Raw genomic sequence first — 22,400 nt, 5'->3', positions numbered from 1 at the left:
TTTGTCAATTGCCATAAAAATCAAATAATAAATCAGAGTCTGAAAAACTTGTAAATGCGAAGGAAAGGTAGACTCGGTTCCCATTACAACCTCTCGCCTTCGCATATAAGTTATTCTTCATTACCTAAAAAATATTAAACCATATAGGGACAGACAAAATATGTCTTAGTAGAGTAAAATATGCTAGGCTTGTAAAACAGAAATTCAAAGCAGAAATTTTAATAGAAATTTCATAGTTTAACATTTGGAATTAAGTGAAACAATTACACAACTAATCGTGCATGTTCAAAATTTACAAATTTAACAAGAGAGCATCAATTCATACATTCAAGAAATAAAATGCATGAGCAGTTAATATGCATGTCTTACCATATGCAGAAGCCCTTCAATGTGTGCATATATTCTTATCTTTAATTATATTTTCTTTCTTAAATGATGCATGCAATGCCTGACTAATGCACATACATCTTAAGTTATCACTTCTTAGCCTTGTTGATACGACACGGGTTTATATTTTCAGATTAGAACCATGGCTAAGGACATGTTTTATATAAGGAGTGGCTTTAGCCTGGCCAGGTCTATTCACCAGGACGGGGTGAGGGACGTTAATATGAGAGAGATTCCCAACACCTTTCAACCTAATGCACCAATTTTTCTCATGAGTATCTTATATCCTCTACGTTGCAGTCTAATGCAAAGGTTTCTATATAAAATCGTGGAAGGAGAGAAGCAATCTTTCATGCTCGAAACATACTTGTCCCACAAAGTTTTGTACTATATATCACTATCTGAGCAAGTATCTTCAGTTTTAATGTCACATGATTACTTGATTACATACATATTTTTTTATGCAACATTAAAACTTGAGCTACTTTATGGGCAATGAAAGCATTCTTATAAAGCATTGAAATATTCACTTAATCATACTTGTAACATAAACTTGAGCATATGCGTAAATAGAAATCTTATTCATTTTTATACTTCAGCTAACACATATGCATGTACATGGCCAATGCAATAAAGAATATGAATATGAGCATCCATCTCAATGAAACATTTATATCATCATCATAGCATGAGCATACTTGCATCCAACATATATTCATAATTTAAAACATAAATTTGCATTCATTGGACCCTTTGATTCTTGATCTTAATGTGTAGGCTTTATTAACTATTCAGGTCAAAGGCATATTCATATAAGCTTTTGCATAGAATTAGACCTATATATTTATTCACATATTGCGTGTTATTCGAAATAAAGAAATTTACACAAAAATATGTGAACTATGCATAGGTCGACCCTCGGTCCAAAGACCGATCTTGATTTACAAAATCAATAACTTTGTCAAACTGTTACAGAGCTCACAAAAAAAATTTATGTTTGGTGAACAAAGCTAATATTTTCACAATATAAACAAAATTTTGTTAGCTTTCCGTAGCCATAAACCGTTCAAGAAAATTCCTCTGTATGATAGAGTTATGAATATTTTACTATAGACATGTCATATTTTATTCTGACTATCACAGGTTTGTGCTTAGTTCGTAAATAAAACCCAAAATTTTACAGTAGATATGAAATTTTGTTAGCTTTCCAATGCAATAAACCATTTGTCAAAACTCTTTAGGATGAGAAAAATACAAATGTTTTACTGGTCAGAGTTCAGGCCGAAAAATTGCAATTTCGAGTCTATGCATTCGGGTTAGGCCAAACTAAGCGACCTGAATCCGTACATCCATGATTTTTCTTGCATAATTTAAATAAAAACTAGAATAAAATACATAGTCAAATCTGCTATAATTTATTTGAGATAGATCATATTTTCCCCAGTCTTTTGGCCAGAAAAATATGCTTGATACGCATATGCTTTATTTTCTTAAGAATTAATTCAAAAGAATACACAATAAATTAACTAAAAATATGCAATATTTATGAAATAAAATCCAAAAAAAATCACAAAATTTACAAAACATCTAACACATCATAATCTATCATAAACCATCAAATCTTGCATTAATCCAACCAAGAAATCCACTTTCTTTCTAAATTTATCGATTTCTTTTCTGAGAAACTCGATATTGCTAAAATCGCAATATTTCAAGATTTCGATCATAGAAATTCTTAAATTTTTTATAGAAGGTGTACAATAACATATTCTACCAATACAAATTGATACTTACAAGAAAATCATGGTATAAATTGAATATTTTTAAATTTATTTTCTAAGAAACTAGTTTTTATGAAAAAACTCAATTTCAGAAGGGATTTTTCTTTAGAAAAAATGTTCTTTCTCCATGAATCTTTAGATCTGCATCAAACCCACAATTGAGGGTATGATCATGGTCTAAACTCATGAAAAAGCATTAAAATCTAGGCCAAGAACTCTGTTCTTGTAAGAAAAGCATAAAATATTTACATCTTGTCACAAAAACATTTTTCGTAGGATTCAACATTTTTTTTGCATGATCAGCACCTTCTGCCAGCTAGAAAAGGGCCTTAAACACCCTCTAAAATCACGTGAAGGCCTTTCTTGAATCCAAGAGAGAAGAAGAAAAGTCCTAAGGGACGTAGAAAAGAGATGAAGAAGAAGAAGAAGAGTAACCTGATTAATCCTTCTCATGAAGGTTTCTATTTATAAATGAGCTTAAACAAGAGTCTCAACCCTAATATAAGAAGTTAATATTTATTGATTTATTTTATCAATAAAATAAGATAAATTATAAGACCTAATTCAATAAATTTCGAAATTACTTAAGCTATAAAAGAAAAGTAAGAACTTTTTATCCTGTCTTGGGCTCTAGTAACAAGGTAATCTTTCAGGAGTCCTACAGATCCAAAGATTTATCATAATTAAACATTTAAACATTTGATTTGATAGCCCTCAAAACATATATCATAGTGGTGGTCTTAAATTTAATCATATGCATACAGATTGGAAAGAAAATTTAGTCAATATTGAAAAACGTTAATTTTTGACCTATAATTAGGCATGAACTTCGATCGCTAATAAAATGCTCAAATCAATACCAATTTAGGCATGTAAATAATTGATTTCAATGCCCTCAAAATGAGGAACATCAAGGTAAAATCTAATTTAATAGATGAGTCACTGATTGAGCAAAATTTTTGTCAAAATATTAATAATATTTTTTCAGAGCGTCCAACTCTATAGGTCAAATACATTGATATATGATTCGAGATATCCTGAGTTATATCTCATATAATCTGTCCTTTAATTGATCTAAATGTTATGAATTATATTCAACTTAATTGGGTTTGATTTAAATATCATTAGTTAAATCCACTGGCTAATTTATATTTTTAAGCTTCTTTCTTGTAAAAATTATTATTTATTTATTAGAAATACCCTAAAAAATCATATGCATGACTTTTGAACTAAATTTAAAATCATAGATTTAATTTTAATAAAAATATAATTTATTATATTTTTTTAACCTTAATTTAACACTCAATTAAGTCTTAATTTAGATTTAAATCAAACTTAAATTTAATTATAACATTTTAGATATATTTATTAAATTCAAATTTAAATTTTAAAATCCATAATCTAAAAATATACAAATCATTTACTTTCTTGTTTAGTCCATATATTTTAGCATTTTCAATTATTCTTGAAATAATCTTCATAACTTGAGACAAAGGTTCTTAATTAATCGAAATAAAAAAAAGTCAATAAAAATAATAAAATCAAGAATATTAAGAAAATAAAAAATCAAAAATTTAAAAAAAAAATCAAGAATATCAAAAAAATCAAGAATTCACGATTATAGCCATAAATACACCAATAATTCTTCGTTTATTCATTTTAATTATCAAGAAAAAATCTTGGGTTTTACAAGTATGCTGCAAGTTACAATCTGTCCCATAATTGACTTTCCCTCCCAAAGTACCCGCAATACTTTTTGTTAATTTTGAAAAATACTTGTAAATTTTGTACAAGCTTTAGAATTAGAAAACAATTAAAAAAATCAATGTCATGTTGTGCGCATAGTGACAAACCTTGTAAGATCATGAAAATATCATGGGAAATTACCTAAAATTTAAAAATAGTAATTTCTCATGATTTTTTCATCAGAAACATAAATATCGCATTTTAAACATGACATTTATGTTTTTATTGGCTATTTATCATTAAAAAATCATGTATTTTTTATTTAAAGTGTTAAAAATATTATGTTTTTTATTGGTTATTTCAGTCAGCTTTCCTTTTTTGTTTACTGTGTATTTATATTCTTGCTTTTTTGCGTTTTTTTTCTTAGGCTCTGACACTGGGTTGATGGTATAGTTGATAAAAAAAATTTGTTCTTGCAATGCACCCGACGACTTTGTAATCCTCCAAATAGGTCTGGGAAATGAGACGAGTTTAATTTGCTCATGACTCTGCTCATGTTCAACTCATAAAGAGCTCATTCAAACTTGTGAAATAGGCTTGGCAAGCTTGAGCATCAACAACTAATGTTTATCTCATCATCATTGTGCTCTTTTAATTATTAATAAAAAGTATGTTTTATATTATAGAATGAAGTTGATTGAAGTGCCCCTAAGCAATGAGTTTAGAGTTCAAACCTTATTCCTTACAAATTTGATTCAATTATTTATTGTGTAAATGAGCCAGTTTCAGCTTTGCTCAATAGGTTTAAGATTCAAATTTTATTATTTTTAAAAAATCTTTATTTTTAAATAAGCTTGCTCATGCTCGGCTTATTTAGCTTGAGCTTTTCATGAGATCGGATCGGCTCAACCCAAGAAGTAAGCCAAGCTTGAATATGGATCATTTACCAGCCCTACCTCTAAGAAATAAATGTCATAAGTTGGCAAAAGTACCTTTTCTTTGTTTTTAATAAATCTATCAAGGGAAAACTCTGGTTCAGGTGGTAGGGGCTCAGGAGACATTGATAGTCTGTTGTATGGCCCACTTCTAGGCTGCTATAACCCTTCAATGGCCCTCCTTTTCCACCAAGGAGCTTTGCCACTTTTTTTTTACTCGGAGATACTGCCCAAGGAGCTTGCCCTAGCTGCACTGGCTCAACCTGCCGTACTTATGATCGTTGTCCTGTCAGTGTAAAATTCCAATTGAGGGCTTACCCCTCTAAGGAGTCACCAAGCTTCGGCTTACATGAGCTAGATACTTAATTTTTTTTTTTTTTTGAACCAGTTGACCAGGGGCCGACCTGTACATGGGTTATATTTGAGCTTGACCCATTTAACCCATAGAATCAGTAGGTTTAGAGCTAGAACCAACATGGGTTCACAGAACCATGGGCTCATGGCTTGGCTCATGTTCAGCTTGTAAAGAGCTCATTAAAACTCGTAAAATAGGCTTGGCAAGCTGAATAAGAACAGTTGGCTCAGCTTAACTCTTATAAGCTGGTAGAATAGCAAGATATATATATTTTAGATATATTCTGCATGTATTTTTTTTATAATCCTATTTCTTTCATCTCTAAAACAATGTTTTTCTTTTATATAATCAAGTCGGCTCGAACTCGGCTTGTTTAACTCGGACTGATTATGAGTTCAAACTCAACTTAGTTCCCCCACAAAAATCAGCTAAGTTTAAACACTTCAAGCTCATCTAGGTTACCAGCCCTAGTCTCTTTAGCACCAGATAAAAACTTCAATTTAGTCAACTATATATTCATGATCTGGGTTGAACTTATAAGCAACATCATTGTGGTTTGTCAGTGTACTACTGATTTTTTTTCATGTACCGCTAAAAAATCTTTCAAGAGTCGTTTGCTTCGTTCTCACCAATAAGAAAAGACTCCATGAGAAAAAATGCATAAGTAAAATCCTTTTGCAGTAGAAATGGTGTACATGGAGATCATCGTGACAAACGTTTTTATCGGCAATTTCTTGTTTTTCAAAAACTCGTAAAAAATTGAAAAAATTCCATAAATCTCATTTTTTTCAGCAAAATCTCAGAAATAAAAAAATATTTTTTAAAATCTAAAATTTGTTTTTTATAAGAAAATATCAATACAAATTATTTAAAAATAAAAATACATGATTTTTTGCAATAAATAGCCGTTTAAAACATAAATGTCGCATTTAAATCACGGTATTTATGTTTTTTCATAAATCTTGCAATATTTTGAAAATCTCACAAGAAATTGCCGTTTTTAAACTTTCAGGCAATTTCTTGCGATATTATCGCAAGATTTTTCGTAAATCTCGCTATATTTGTCTAAGCATGGTCAACGTAAAAAGAAACCCATGGTGATGGTGGCATATGGGCTCCACAGAAAAATGAAGTTATCATGTTTGTTGGTCTTGCATACAAAAATGAAGAGTTTGGTACCGAAACCATATTTTCATGTGTAAATTGGGTTAAATAAATTATAGTCCAAGCATTTCTGTTTTTTTTTTTTATATATTTACACAGAAAAACCACCTCCAAGACCAAAAACCTAGCTGTACTAACTTTTGTCTGACAAAATTACAATCAGTATCCTGAAAACATAATACTCTGTGGGCTTATCCCTTACCCTCAGGCAGTGGCGCTCACACTTCAGCTTGTGCAAGAGGTGACGCTAATGACATTTGAACCTTAGACCCCCCTCGCCAATTTCCGTCACTAATAATTGACCGTTTTTCTTGCAGTGTCTGCGCCAAACCCCTTTGGGGCTCAAGCTTTTCTGTGTGCTGGTTGGAAAGAGGCCAAAAATAAAAGCTAAACAAAACAAAATTTCTCTAAAATTGAGGTGAGCTCCTCCACTAACATTTCACTATCTTGTTGGGCCCAGAAGCATCTATATCTAAGTGATATTTCTTTTGTACTCTTCGATCTTATCTTGAATTCCTGTGGAAGTTTTGTTTTTTTTCTCTCTCTCTCTCTCTCTTGGCCTTTCTATGCTTTTATCCGATTCAGGCTTATTGGGAAAAAAAAAAAAATAAATAAAGTGGGGAAAAGTCTAGCTTATCCCTACTACAATTTTGAAATTCCACATCGATGTCTCTCATTGATTAGTTATTACAATGATCATGTGTACTCTTACAAGTTGATGGTCCATCAATAATGAGCTATAATTCATTTGAAATGGCCACATTTTGCATATAAATCTACTCCAGACAATGATTGTAAGTACGGCAATCAAAGCCAGCATGGCCCAGTCTCTTATCCTGATCCTGGTTTCTCCATGTAAATATAAAAAGAAACAAGGTAAAGTCAACAATCAATCAAATGCAAACATCCTGACATGGTCTAATGCAATAAATGATATATATATCATTTTCCAAAAGCCAATATAATCCACAATTTTTTTTTGATATATATATATATATATATATATATATATATATATATATTGAAAAACTGTCTTTTATATTTTGTAATTTTCTTGATAACTTTATATGTGTCAATGTTTTCTCGAGGCATTTAAAAAAAAATTAACTTATATTGAGACTTTCCCTCTCTAATATCTTCTCCAAACCAAAAGCGTTGTAATAAACGTCATAGAACATTAATGAGATATCAAAAAAAAAAAATTTAGTTCATTTTTCAGTTGCCATTAGGGTTGGTAAAAGAACCGAGCTTGAGCTGTTCATATTCGGCTCATAAAAGGTACACTCCTGCTCGGGCTTGACTCATGAGCTCGTCATGAGCCAAGTCAAGCTCGAGCTTGTTACGAGTCAATCATGAGTTGTCTCATTTTTTTTTTAATATTTTTTAAAACTTGATAATATTATATATATTACATGTATAAAACATATATAATATATATTTTTAAAGATATAATATGTAAAACGAGCCTACACGAGTTTGTCACGTTGGTGCTTGGCTCCTTTACCTAAACAAGCTTGCACCTAGCTTGGCTGGCCAAGCTTTTTTTTTTTGAGCCAAGTTGAACGGCAAACTGCTTGTCTCGTCTTTTCAGCCCTACTTGCCACCATATTTTGGATTATTTTTAAGAAAGTGCCTCTAAAATAAATTAAAATTTAAAAAATGTGTATTATTTGTCAAATATATTTTTCTTCAAAAAAAATTGATAAAATATCTTGGGACTTTAAAACTTTTTAAGTTTGTGCATGAGATCAATCTAGGGGACGGATTGGTAATTTTAACCTAAAGGAGGTTCATACACAGTGTCATACTCCAAGAGTCTAACATGCAGGTCAACTGATCAACACGGCAGGTCGCCTGCATGGCCAGTGAGGTGGTTGTGAAGGTGTTGAGTTGAAGACTCCGGATCAAATTTCGTTGTTGCACGGGTGTGTCCATTCCTCAAATCAAACCCCGCTGGCACATGAACGCGTTTTTACCTTTTAGAGGTGGGCCACGTAAGGCAGGGTAGACGTGGGTGTCAACTGATTCTGATCTGCCAAATCACTTTAGGAAAGTGATTCGACATCTTTACCGTCCATTGCTTGGTCCCCATGGTCCTTGTACATCGTGGACGGTGATGATGACAAATCATTTTTCTAAAAGCGATTTTGCAGATCACTTTATCTGCTCTCGGTTTTTTCTCGCGCTTCGGCTAGGGTTTTTCGTCGTAAAAAAAAAATACTAGATTGGCGACTGATCATACGAGCAATACGATCTTTACACGTGTGAGCTATCTTATGACAATCGTCGCCTGCATCTGTATGTATAGCATCCCTTTTTACAGAGAGAGAGAGAGAGAGATGGCTCATGTGGAGAGTACGGAGGGAAATCTAGGGATCACTATAGAGAGATTGAAGCGTCTGGGGAGTCTTGTAGAGGAATTGAAGAGCCCAGAGGCAAAGCTTGGGATCACCGTGGAGGAACTGTGGGGCGTCCAGGAACCACTGCTCTCAGATTCAGAGAAGCTCAACTCCTGCTTTGAGATCATACACGTCTCTTCTTTCCCACCTTCCTCGCTGTCTCAGAGTATCCCCCACAAACCCTCTTTCTCTCTTGCTCCTTTTAATTTATCTTTCTTTTGCTTTTTCTTTGGAATAATTTTTGTTGGTGTTCCTTTTTCTGTTGATTTCTTGCTTTGGTTTGTTATGGGTGCTTCAAATTCTTGTGGGAAATGGTTCATTCTTCGGGGACTTGAGATTTTCTTGTGATGGGGTTGCATGGTTTCTTGCTTAGTTTGTTGTGGGTGCTCCAAATTCTAGTGAAAATTGGTTCCTTCTTGGAGAAATTGAGGTTTTCTTGCGACGGGGTTGCAGTAATTGAGGTCAATTCGGACGCGAGCTTGGCGGAGGCAGTCGAGGTGCTGTCTAAACACAAGATTCTGAGTGCCCCGGCGAGGAACGTCGAAGCCGATGAGTGCGCGAGTTGGATCGACCAATACATCGGCATTGTGGAGTTTGCCGGCATCTCTGTTTGGCTTCTACATCAGGTTAGAGCTCCCCTCAACTGTTACCATCGCATAGTTGGTAATTCGCACTTCTTCTTTTAGACCAAAAAGTGAAGTTGGTTTGGTGGAAAGGATATGGAAGAATGTGAATTTCATAACGATACCAATAATAACAAATGTTAGGGCTAAGAAGCTCGAAGTGCCCCTCTTTTCTGTGGGCTGTCTTTAAGAGACTTAAATCAAATGGATAATAGTTGTTTTCTTCTAATCTGGTGAAGCAAACTATGGACTCTACTTTATATGGCATAGTGCACATCGCTATGAATAACCAATTTAATGGGCATTTAGAGTAGAAGTTCTTGTGTGTGTGTGTGTGTGTGTGTGTGTGTGTGTGTGTGTGAACCTCTTTTAGAATTACAGAATATTTTGATTTGAACAATTGGCTGTCATGGAACTCTGTTTAGCATCTTTGGCCACCGACCTTTGTGGACTGGCATAGATACGTTAGTGCTATGTACATATCATGTCATATAACTGAAGCTTATAGCAACGTGCATGCCCTTTGTTGTCACTGACTCAGCTAAAAGGTCACCTGCATCGACCTTACCCAACACGGGTGCGGCTTCAGACTTGGTCAACTAAGTGTCGGACTTGGTCAACGCACCGGGGCCGAGTTCATCCACATTTTGGACTCGGTCAACTTTGACCGAGTCAATTTTCGTCTATTTTTTAGGGCAAAAGATGTATAAAAACTAAAAAAAAAAATCAATCTTCGATCGTCTTCTTCCTTTATCTGTTATATTTTGGTAAGTTTGTGTTGTTACTTCAATAGAATTACTTTTTTATTTTTGCTTTAAAATTTACAATCTTATTATTGTTATATATATTTAAAATATATATATATAACCGTTTCCAAATTTTTTGAAATTGCTCCGCACCCGTGTCGCACCCGTACCCGTACCCGTACCCGCACCCATGTGACATAGTGTAAGACATGAGGTCGAGTTCTTTTTTTTTTGAAAAATAGGACAAGGAACATGGATTTTTTAAAATTTTAATCAACAGAAAACTATTTTGAATATTTTAATACAACGAACAACAACAACTACGCCTTCATCCCAAAACAATTGGGGTCGGCGATATGAACCAAAAAAGAAAATCATTCTGGGTCTTCCACATGAATCCTTCTCCTCCAATCAAATCTATCCAATGCCATGTCCTCGGTGAGGTTCAAAGCATTCATATTCTTTCCTATCACCTCCATCCATGTCTTCCTAGGCCTACCCCGACCTCTTTTAACTAATATATTTTCCCATTTCTCCATCCTTCTAACTGGAGCATCATTAGACCTTCGCCGAATATGTCCCAACCACCATAAACGATTCTCTCTCATCTTATTTTCAATGGGTGCAACGCCTACCTTCTTACGTATCTCCTCGTTCTGAATCTTATCTTTTATTGTATTTCCACACATCCATCTCAGCATATGCATCTCAGCTACACACATTTTTTGAATATGATGTCTCTTGGCAGCCCAACATTCTGTATCATATAGTAAAGCAAGCCTAATAGTCGTCCTATAAAACTTTCCCTTCAACCGCAATGGCATTCTATGATCGCACAACACTCCAGTTGCACTTTTCCATTTCATCCACCCAACCTTTATCATATGATTTACATCTCCATCAATTTCTCCATACTTTTGAATGATAGATCCCAAATATTTAAAACAATCATCCACCGGTATTTCTTGCTCACCAAGCTTCACTACACTCCCATCACTACTTTATTGCTTACTAAATCGACATTCCATGTATTCTGTCTTACTCTTACTCAACTTAAAACCTCTTGCTTCCAATGTCTGTCTCCATAATTCTAACTTAGCATTAACCCCAGCTCTAGACTCATCAATCAAAACAATATCATCATCAAACAACATACACCACGGCACATTTTCTTGAATTGGTCTCGTAAGCTCATCCATCACTATAGCAAATAGGAAAGGGCTTAAAGCATATCCTTGATGTAACCCAACCGTTATAGGAAAATTGGTTGTCACCCCTCCACAAGTGCGGACATTGGTTACTACTCCATACATATCTTTAATTATACTAATGTACTTGAGAGAAACACATTTCTTCATCATTATCCACCAGAGAACGTCCCTAGGTACTCTATCGTATGCCTTCTCCAAATCAATAAAAACCATATGCAAATCTATGCTCCTCTCTCTATTTCTCTCAATAAGTTGTCTAAGAAGATGTATAGCTTTCATAGTTGATCTTCCAGGCATAAAACCAAATTGATTCTCCGATATCATGACAATCTTCCTCAACATAGACTTAATCATCCTCTCCCAAAGTTTCATAGTATGACACATGAGTTTTATACCACGATAGTTTGTGCAATCTTGTATATCACCCTTATTCTTATATAGAGGCACCAAAGTACTCTTCCTCCACTCATTAAGCATCTTATTTATTCGTCAAATCTTGTTAAAAAGATTTGTCAACCATTCTAAACCTTTCTCTCCCAAGCATTTCCATGCCTCGATAGGTATACCATCTGGGCCAACTTCCCTTCTTGATTTCATTTTCTTCAAAGCCTCTGCAATTTCTTTCTTTTGAATCTTGTGCATGAAGTCACGATTCATCTCATGAAAAGGAATGGAGAAGTCTCCAAGATCCTGAGCATGACTTTCATTAAATAGCTTATTAAAATAATCTTTATATCTCTCCTTAATCTCTTCATCTTTGACTAAAACCCTTTGCGTTTCATCTTTGATACATCTAACCATACCCAGATCCCTCGATTTCCTATCTCTCATCTTTGCAAGCCTATAAATATCCTTCTCGCTCTCTTTGGTATCCAACTTGTCATAAAACTCCTTATATACCTTACTTAGCGTTCCGAACTACTTTTTTAGCTTCCTTCTTTGCTATCATATACTTCTCCAAATTTTCATTATCACGACTCTTACTTAGATTTCTATAACACTCTGTTTTAACTTTAATAGCTAATTTGACATCCTCGTTCCACCACGATGTATCCTTACCTAGCGGTGCACCGCCTTTAGACTCAAACAATACCTCCTTAGCCACCTTTCTCATGCCACCCGCTATCTTATTCCACATTGATTCTGAATCTTCTTCGAGACACCAATCAGCGTCCTTAACTACCTGATTTTGAATATTTTAATATATAAAATTTATTTTTATGGAAATGTATTAAAATTTTAAAATAATGTCAATATGTGTCCGGGTCATGTCATCATATCATACCATGTCTGGTTCGTGTCACCAAGGACATGAGGCCAAAATGATGTGTCCCTGTGACATAGTACATTAGGGAGATATGACATCTACATGGGTGTGCATATAGGTGAGCATGGTTGCTTTATGTATGCAATGCATGATTATTGAACTTTAGCACCTGTGAGGAATCCGTGAAAACTTGTGATTCTTGAAGGGACATTTAAGTAATTTTGGTTCTATTAGGGTTGGGAAATATGATAGGCATTAGGGCATCATCACCCTCTCTCCCATGTTCTATATTGACTGATCTGTTGAATTTGGAATCACAACTATGCTAACTTGTGTGATGATGATAAAGTTGTTGTGTATAAATTGATATTAGTATGATTTTGTCAGCCTAATTAGTGCATATTGGTTGATTGTATGCATTGTGATCAACTTGCATGTATGTACATGTGGGTATGGTTCTAGGGGTTGGATGTGATAGCTGGATGATTAGGTCTCACTATCATAACCAAGGGGTCTCAGGTTTGAATCCTGCAGGGGTTATCCCTTAGCTTGCCTGTTCCAAAAAAATAAGGTTGGTTATGGTCCCGGATCATATGGATACCATCACTTGATAGGCTAAATTGTTTGATGTGCACAACATATGTGTGCAAGTATATGACTACTTGTCTTATTATCACTATCACCGATATCGGCGATATTTTGAAAATATCGCGAGAAATATTGATATTTTAAGGTAGTTGATATTAAAGGTAATATCTCGCGATATTTTCAAAATATCACCAGAAGACAAAATATTGCGATATTATCGCAATATTTTTGGGAAAAACTTTTTTTTAAGTTTGCATGTCCTATTTTTTTGTTTCTTTTATATTTTAAAACCTTTAAAATATATTTCTTTATATTTTTGGAAGAAAAATAATGCAAAACTTATTATTTTCTTAGTTTTTTTGTTGTTGTCATTGATGGAGATGTAACTCATAGGATAAAGGTTGGGTGGATGAAATGGAAAAGTGCAACTGGAGTGTTGTGCGATCGTAGAATGCCATTGCGGTTGAAGGGAAAGTTTTATAGGACGACTATTAGACCCGCTTTACTATATGGTACGGAATGTTGGGCTGCCAAAAGACATCATATTCAAAAAATGAGTGTAGCTGAGATGCGGATGCTTAGATGGATGTGTGGAAATACAATAAAAGATAAGATTCGGAACGAGGAGATACGTAAGAAGGTAGGTGTTGCACCCATTGAAAATAAGATGCGAGAGAATCGTTTACGGTGGTTTGGATATATTCGGCGAAGGCCTAATGATGCTCCAGTTAGAAGGTTGGAGAAATGGGAAAATATATTAGTTAAAAGAGGTCGGGGTAGGCCTAGGAAGACTTGGATGGAGATGATAGGAAAGGATATGAATGCTTTGAACCTCACCGAGGACATGGCATTGGATAGAAATGATTGGAGGAAAAGGATTCATGTGGAAGACCCAAAATGAATTTCTTTTTTGGTTCATATCGCTGACCCCAATTGTTTTAGGATGAAGGCGTTGTTTGTTGTTGTTGTATTTATACTTTTTCCAATTTTTTAAACTCCCGAGATTTATCAACTTTTGAAAATCTCTTCCAGAAATACTCTGGCCGATAAACTACCTTTAACGATACAGGTGACTATGATTATTATATAACTTGTAATTATATTGAAATAATGATAATATAATTATGATGTTCAATTTTTTTCTTTTATGACCGATTTTGTTGACAAATAACCAGATATGACTCACACTAGGCCATGTCAGGCAAGACTCATCACCCAGGCCATGACTAGCGCCTTTAATGATCTTGATATCATGTATATGTATATCCCATGTCATTGTTGTAGTACCATTTGCATAGTCATTCTGGAGATGCAGCTTCATCTCACGTTTTCGGTCTTGGTCTTCTGAAGAATATTTATTGGTGCAACGTAAATATGCTAAAGATCCTGCCTTGTGCTTTTTTTGGCATGGTAAAATTTCAGAGATTCATCTTTCACTGTATGAAATATATAACTGGTAAGAATTTTTACTTTTCCTACCTTATTCTACAGTTACAGAAAAATTATTGGCAGCCTTATCCAAGTGGCATTTGACCTTTGTTTTCTTGGTTTGTTTATCCAAGTGGCATTTGACCTTTGTTTTCTTGGTTTGTACATTTTATCTCATCAACTCTCCAATTTCACAGCAATTCACATGGTTGGTTGACATCTTCTTCTATTTGCTTATGGATAGGGCTACCATTGCGGCTATTAATCTATTTGCATATCCAGGTTCTCTGATGGCCAGTAATATTGACTCTTGAAAGTCTGCTATTGTGTTCTATAATTTCTGTTGCATATCTCTTAGCCATATAACTTTAGGAACTCACCACTTTGTAAGTATGATGTGGAAGTAAATAATAACCATTAGGAACATGGCCATTCTTAAGCATCTTGAATTGAAACCTTCTCAATATATAAAGTTGCACTTGACTGTCCTAGACTCCTCTTTTCATTGATTATATAAGTTCTGCACATTGCGACAACCTAGAATCCTGTTTTGTATTCTAAACTCAATGAAGTTGATTCTCATTTACTGGGAACTTGGGAGAAGCTCATACCCTGGATTTCTCATGCTACCATATGATTCTATCCATTAAAACCAACAGGAGAGGACCTTTCTTGTGAGTAGAACTCCACTAGACACATTAGTTCTTTCTTGAAAAGCTCTCTTGATATGTTCTGTTGGTCTCTATGTAGTTATTTTGATTGTTTAAAAGTATGAAGCTATCTGCCTTTGTGTGAGGTTTAGAGTTGTAGGCAGGTATTTATTTATTGATATTGTTGGGAATTCACTACTGGTAATTATGTCAACAATAATGACTCTTTGTTTATTCTTTTCTTGCTTATGTTCTTCTTGGTTCAATTTGGTGGCATCAAGGTTATTCTTATGATTAGAGTACAGAACATTGCATTGTTGCCTAAACTTGTGTTTGCTAGGAAGGTCTTGCTCCCCTGTATGCATAGTGGTATGTATATTGCTAAATCACTAGGTGTTGTACACACCATGTTTTGTAAGTAAATTTATTATTTCTTGTTACATTTCTTTTAATTTTTGGTGGCTTGTGGAAATGTGTTGTGCACTTCTTTTTTGTCCTGGTGAAAGATATCTTTCCATATGCATAGCCCACAAGTTCCATTGTAGGAGTCGCTACATTCACGTGCATGAGTTGGAAAAATGCTATGTGAGAACAAATAAATGCTTTTTCTAGATAAAATTCCTGCATGGAACTTTCAATAAGAAATTGACTGTCTAAGTTTTGTGATAAATGACAATTATCTGAGGCCCATTTGTTGACAGAGAATAAAGTCAAGAACGCAGTGGTATTTGAGTCATACTTATTTGTGATTACTTATGATATTAAACAAGTTGGTGAGCCAGCCACAGTTCCAGTGCAATTTGATCTATCATCACTTTTAGTACATCAGCGTTCTCAGGGCTCTGAGATGTTCCTATCTTAGATTTGATACTCCTGGATCTGAATTATTTGTGTCAAGTGTAAGGCTGTGTAGTATCTCCATAACCACAGTCGCATGTTTTGCAGGCGTCCAGACTTCGGATACATTTCACATTTTTAAATTAGGAAGTTTCCTTTTCTCTAGAGTATAAATTGTTAAGTATGTCGAGTTTGTTTAAGCATATATAAATTTCTTTTAGAATGTTCATGTGCCTGTATAAGTGTGTGCTGTGTGGGCAAGGGTAAGGGTAAGGGTAAGGGTGTTTTATATGTTGCATGCATGTGCCTACTATTTGCATGTGTATGAGCATGTATTTCTATGTCACATAGGTGCGGGTGCGGGTGCGGGTGCAGGTGCGGGTGCGGCACTTTAAAAAAACTTGGGTGCGGGAGTGCGGGGAGGATATATATATAATTTTTAACAGTTTTAAGTTAACACTACATATATTTGTGTGCATTTATGTATTTATATATATAATATAGATAAAATTAGACTTGATTAGGGTTAACTGAATCTACTTTTGGATAGAAATTGACCTCAGTGTGGTTGACTTCACCTAACACAAAGGAAGTTGTATCCAAGTGTCGCACCCGCCTGGGTGCGAGGCGGGTGCGGTGCCCTGTTAGAAGAGTCTGTGTGACATAGATGTATTTAGGGATGTAATCCTGTGGGTTGTCTGCATGTGAAGGTTAAGAGGTGATGGTCCAATAAGTTCCTGCTTTACTCACTCACGTGCTTTGGATTAGTCACATGCAAATCTTGAAGCCAACAAATCCCAGCAGTTGGTGTCTAAACACGTGAATGCCCATATGTGGTGCACACACATTATTGAGGTCATTTCAATGTCACATGGACACTCCATTTTGCCCTTTGTACCCGTGTCGACACGCGGTGACACCTGGACACACCATTTTACCCTCCGTACATACAAGTTTGTATTCAATTTATAATTTAAAATTATATTTTCAGTATATAATATATATTTTAGATATAACATATATATTTAGATTATATTCAGTTTATTTTAAATATATTTTGTATTTATGTGAGATTTAATATATATATATATATATATATATATATATATATATATATATATATATATATATATATATATATATATATATATATAGCCGTGTCCTCGTACCCTCAGTACCTGTACCTGCACCTGTACCCAGGTGACATAGGGTCATTTGTATTTAAGGCTTGTTAATCTAGTAACGGATGTTTTGATGCTTATGTCCAGCATGCATTAGTCTGCAAGTGCATACAACATTCCACCAAGTTTCAGTAGCCTTAAATGAAGGCATCATGGAAGAGTTTATGTAGAAGTTCTATTCATTTCTGCCTACACGATCAAATAGCTGTTGTGGTAGTGTCTTGCTTTCCTGCTGATATGAAGTTCCTCCAGGATGATGAGGGAAACAAACTATGCTCGCATTTCTTCTATTGCAGTATGAAGTTGCAGAACATAGGATGATGGATGGATCGGCTGTAGCTGGGTTTGCTAATGGTGATTTAGTTGGTGCTGCTGTTGCAACTGCCGCTGGTGCTGGTGTGACTACAGCAGCAAGATCAGGACACTCAAATGCTGCTGCATCAACGGGAGGAGATTTTTTTGAAGGCCTCACTTCTTCAGATTTTTATAAGAATACAAAGGTTGTTTTCTTATTGATTTCACAGGTTTTACGATTTCTGCTTAAGAAGGACCCAAAAATCTAAACTGTGCATGTGCTTAAACAGGTTAGCGATATATCCGGATCGTTCCGATGGGCCCCGTTTCTTGCCCTGCAGAATTCAGACTCTTTCCTAACCATGCTCTTGTTACTATCGAAGTATGGTATGAAAAGCCTTCCTGTGGTTGACCTTGGTGAAGGAAAGATTGATAACATCATCACCCAAACTTCTGTTGTCCATGTACTTGCTGAATGTGTAAGGCTACCTTGGTTTCAGAATTGGGGCACGAAGAAACTGTTTGAACTTGGCCTTCCAGTTATGAAACCAAATGAGTTAGTCAAGGTGCTTCTCCTTGCACTTTTATGCATTTATGACTCTGCAAAGCGTCCAATTTCTACATCTTCTCCATGGTCATTATGGTTAGAAACAAGATAGCAGCATACCAATACCTATTGAAGTTTTTGGAGACTTAACGTCAAATGAAACTTGTTTGGTGTTGAACTGTACCAGGTTTATGAGGATGAACCTGTTCTTCAGACTTTCAAGCTGATGAGAGAAAAGGGTATAGGTGGGCTTCCTGTTGTTGATGATAGTGGATGGAAACCCATTGGGAATATTAGCATACGAGATGTGCAATATCTTCTTACTGCACCTGAGATCTACAAGGATTTCAGGTATTATGCTCTCTCTCTCTCTCTCTCTCTCTCTCTCTCTATATATATATATATATATATATATATATATATATATATATATATATATATATATATATATATATATAAAGGCTTATCTAACTTTTGATTAGTTAACATTAGCAGCGTTCAATTGATTGAAATGACTAAATCACCCTTAAAATTGTTGTCATTTTTAAGAACGCATTACTTTTTAGGGTAAAAAAGTCACTTTCATTCTTCAAATTCGAATTACTAAAATATAATGTTACTTTTTGGAACATGTGTTTGACTTTTTGTTTCTCTCTGAAACAAAACTCAGTTTTACCTCAAACTCTTCCTACACCCAGCTCCCAAACAGAGGTTTCTTGTTTTCAGTGTTTGCCACATACAATTCTTCATTCTTGTTACATGTGCTCATTCAAGAGCTGAATCTCACAGAACAGAAACCTTTCTACAACTGATTGATAAGCTTGTTGTCGCAATCCAATCTCTTTCGAATGTGTATGTAAATTATGACCATGATTGGCCTTGAGTTGGATAAAGCTCCATACTGGCGTCTTGTGACCTCATTCAGTATATCTGAATCCATTTGATAATGTCCTGGCAATTGCAGTGGCAAGCTTTGGACAGTTGGTGTTTGGTCAGTTTGCATGTCCCGGTTTAGGTCCTGCTGTGGCATGTTTGGGTCACTTGATAAGTTTGTATCTCACATTAGCTTCTAAAATAGAAACTTGTGCGTGCCTCAGTTTGTTAAACATTTGATTTGTTTAACTCGGCATAGAAAAAGTAAACTATTGATAATGTGGAATTTTGGGTGGCTATTAGTGACAGTCTGTTGCATGTATGCAGATCAATCACTGCCAAGAACTTCCTCACTGCAGTTAGAGGCTACCTGGTAGAGCACCATGAGTCTTCCCCCATACTCCTGGGAACAATTTCATGCAAAAGGGATGACACATTGGAAGATGTTATTTTAAGACTTGATGGAGAAAAGATCCAGAGGATATATGTTGCTGATGAGGAGGGTAATATAGAGGGGGTCGTAACATTAAGAGATATCATTTCTAAGCTTGTCGTGGAACCTCCTGGCTACTTTGGGGACTTCTTTGATGGAGTGGTGCCTTTGCCACAGAACAGCAGAGTCTGACTATCAATTTAGTGACTCTTTTCTGTTTCTTGTCTGTGTATTTGTAGGCTTTTCTTCTCTCTTTTTCTTTTTCCCTTTATGTAGATACAAGAACTTCTTTGGTAGGAATGTCAGCATAATATCAATCAAATGGAGTAATGGAAAGACTAGGGATGAAACAAAATTAATGCGCGTGAACCATTTTCTGAATTAGGGTATGCAAGTTGGGAAGGTAAACAATTGTTGGGATCCAACATGATAGCTATTTTGGTAAAAAGTCGTACAATCCAAGGGAGACCCGAGCACAATTATAAATGTCACCTTGAAGCTGGTGAGACCCCTCTAGATATAGCCATTTCTACCCCGGACTGTGCTTGGGCTTGCTCTTGCCGATCCTTCTTTTTCTCGGAATAGAACTTGTGCACCACACTAAGGCCGAATTTCCTTAGGACCTCCCGAGACACCTAGGAGCTCTAGGAACAAGTGGGAAAGGGTCCAAGATTACAAATTGGCCTACACGCAACTCCCAACCCAAGGCTAAACAAGGGGTGTTGCTAGGTTACAGGAGCCAGGATCAGGTGCCTTTGCGCCTGGCTGCCCTCCATCTGCTTTTGGGCCCTACAACTGACAGACTGTCAGACAAAGAAAAGGGCATCAAGTGCAGCGTACACCTCAAAGTGTGCCATGTGATGGCACCTGATCCTGACTCAGGTTACATGGCTCTTATTCCACTGGGATAGACCCCAGGTGACAAACACCTCTGCTGTGTGCAAATAGGACCAACATCATCTCCTCTGCACGTGCTTTCCAATGCACCAAAGATCTCCCAAAATGCATGAGTGGTTACTGGGATATGCCCCTCCAAAAGTGTAGCCTCCCAAGCCTATCGCAGCTAAGGGAGTTTCAGGTGCACTCACATTATCATCTCCAGATCACATTAATATGGAGCCTCAAAGTGGGGTGGCATAGTGGGGTGGGTCTTGGAGGTTAGAAGGGCAGTCAAGGTTCAATTCTTATGGGCATCTTCCTTTTGTGCAAGCCCACGCGCAGAATAGGCCTCGGGGTGAGGGCCCTAGCCTTAGAGTTTTACGTCATCAGAACGGCGACCATAGGTATGGCAGGCTAAGCCAGTGCGACTATGTCTTCATGCTCGGATGCAGTTTCTTCGAGCAATTTTAACCCAAGTGCAGTTATGTTCACAGTCATAGTAGCATGGTTTACGATTCAAACCATGGTCAAAATGTATTCAAAGTAGGGAAAATTATTCAAGAATGCCTATATTGAACTAAATGTATCAGAGAGAGAGAGAGAGACCTGCTTCAGAACCTATAGTATTTCAGCAAGATAACAGACAAAGATTGTGCCTGGAGCCGAACCTGCAAATGTAGAAAATCTGCGTGACACAGAGATACGAAGCTTTTCAGCCAATTATAGTAATGTTCATACTATTATGAGGAAAAGGTTTATGATTCGAAACAGGTCACGGTTCTAGAACACAAATAATTTCAGCAATGTAACAAGATAATACCACAAAGATTTTGTGCTTGGGAAAGAATCTGTAGAAAAACATCTTATAGCAATTGGATATCAATGTAACCCCCAAACAGTCATGGAATCATGTGATTCAGACAAAGAATTTGTGCTCGGGAAAGAATCCGTGGAAAAACATCTTATAGCAATTGGCATGGTAAAAATTACACTAAATTTAAATATTGATACAGAAGCAGATGATTGCTCAACAAAAATGAACTTGGGGAAAGGCAAAAAACACCATGGTTATTATCTGTTCCCGTAACCATATAGAAGAAAGCTTGTAGAACAATGAAGATAGAGCTCCAAATCATACCATGCAACACTCATTCTCTGCACAGTTTCTAAAGCCTCCTTCTCTCTATCATTTCAACAGAGGTGCCTCAGCAATCTATTACATATTGGGGGTGTTAATACAAAAGCATTTTGCAATGTGTACTGAAAAACGTCTAGAGCTAAAGCTAACTTGCCTTCCTGAAGAAGGCGATTGATGAGCATTACACAAGTCCTGAGAGTGATTTCAAGATTGTAATCTCTAAGGATAGAAAAAAACCTTAGGGATTCATCTAGTCTTGCGGATTTACACAACCCAACAAGCCAAATTGAATATGGAAATGCGTCTGGCATCCAGATCTAGCAACTCCTCCACTGCACCAACAATGTTTCCCTGCTCAAAATATTGCTGCGCTATTTCTATGGTTCTTGTTTCCTCATCAGAGGGAGTGCCTTTCTGTGTTGAGATATATTTCAACCAAAGATGGCAAGCCTGAACTACTCTTCCCTTTCTGCACAAAGAGCCCATCAGTGCATTGTAAACCTCCAGACTTGGAGTACAACCATTCTTAACCATCTGTTCAAAAACGCCAAAAGCATCGTCATCTCTGTTGACCCTTTGAAGACCATTAATGAGGGTATTATAGGTAGTCACATCAGGTTTGTAGCCATTTATCTGAAGCTCATTGAAGAACTTGAATGCTCCATGAATGTTTTTCAATTTGCACAGGCCATTGATCAATATGTTATAAGTTACTATATCTGGAACAACTCCACTCTGAGCAAGCTCCCTCAAGAGCTTGTAGGCCTTGAGGATTTGTCCAGAGCTACAGAGCCTTTCAACCATGTCTTGAAGTCCAGCCCTGTCACGAACACGATCTGCGCCTTGGGATAGGCGAAGAAACAGGGACAGATTGTTCCCCATTTCCATTTTGTAGAATAAAATGTGAGCTTTCTGCAGATTCCCTGCCTTACATAGCCCGTGTTGAATGTCACCACTGTCGGACTGCATCCGAGCTTCCCCATCTCCTCAAATATCTG

General features: G+C 36.0%; 1 protein-coding gene across 1 annotated transcript; it reads left to right on the top strand.

The window, feature by feature from the left end:
- The first annotated feature begins 8,628 nt into the window (after nucleotides 1–8,628).
- Nucleotides 8,629–19,744, top strand: LOC149840557 (SNF1-related protein kinase regulatory subunit gamma-1-like). The gene is made up of 6 exons (XM_090003204.1): nucleotides 8,629–8,873; nucleotides 9,161–9,333; nucleotides 17,535–17,738; nucleotides 17,823–18,098; nucleotides 18,267–18,430; nucleotides 19,280–19,744. Exons 1-6 carry the CDS (start codon nucleotides 8,648–8,650, stop codon nucleotides 19,575–19,577), a joined length of 1,341 nt encoding a protein of 446 aa, XP_089859330.1. The 5' UTR covers nucleotides 8,629–8,647; the 3' UTR covers nucleotides 19,578–19,744.
- Nucleotides 19,745–22,400: the final 2,656 nt, after the last annotated feature.

This window comes from Nuphar pumila, chromosome 4 (genome assembly GCF_984573655.1).
Source record: "Nuphar pumila chromosome 4, dmNupPumi1.hap1.1, whole genome shotgun sequence".
Classification (NCBI taxonomy): Eukaryota; Viridiplantae; Streptophyta; class Magnoliopsida; order Nymphaeales; family Nymphaeaceae; genus Nuphar; species Nuphar pumila.
Note: the sequence above shows the minus strand (reverse complement) of the source record. Positions and strands in the feature narration are given on the sequence as shown.

Excerpts from the sequence above, each read along its gene's own strand:
- LOC149840557 (XM_090003204.1), top strand. The coding sequence starts at position 8,648 with ATGGCTCATGTGGAGAGTACGGAGGGAAATCTAGGGATCACTATAGAG. Across the intron at positions 8,874-9,160 it reads ACCTTCCTCGCTGTCTCAGA|TAATTGAGGTCAATTCGGAC; the intron begins GTATCCCCCACA and ends ACGGGGTTGCAG. Across the intron at positions 9,334-17,534 it reads CTGTTTGGCTTCTACATCAG|TATGAAGTTGCAGAACATAG; the intron begins GTTAGAGCTCCC and ends CTTCTATTGCAG.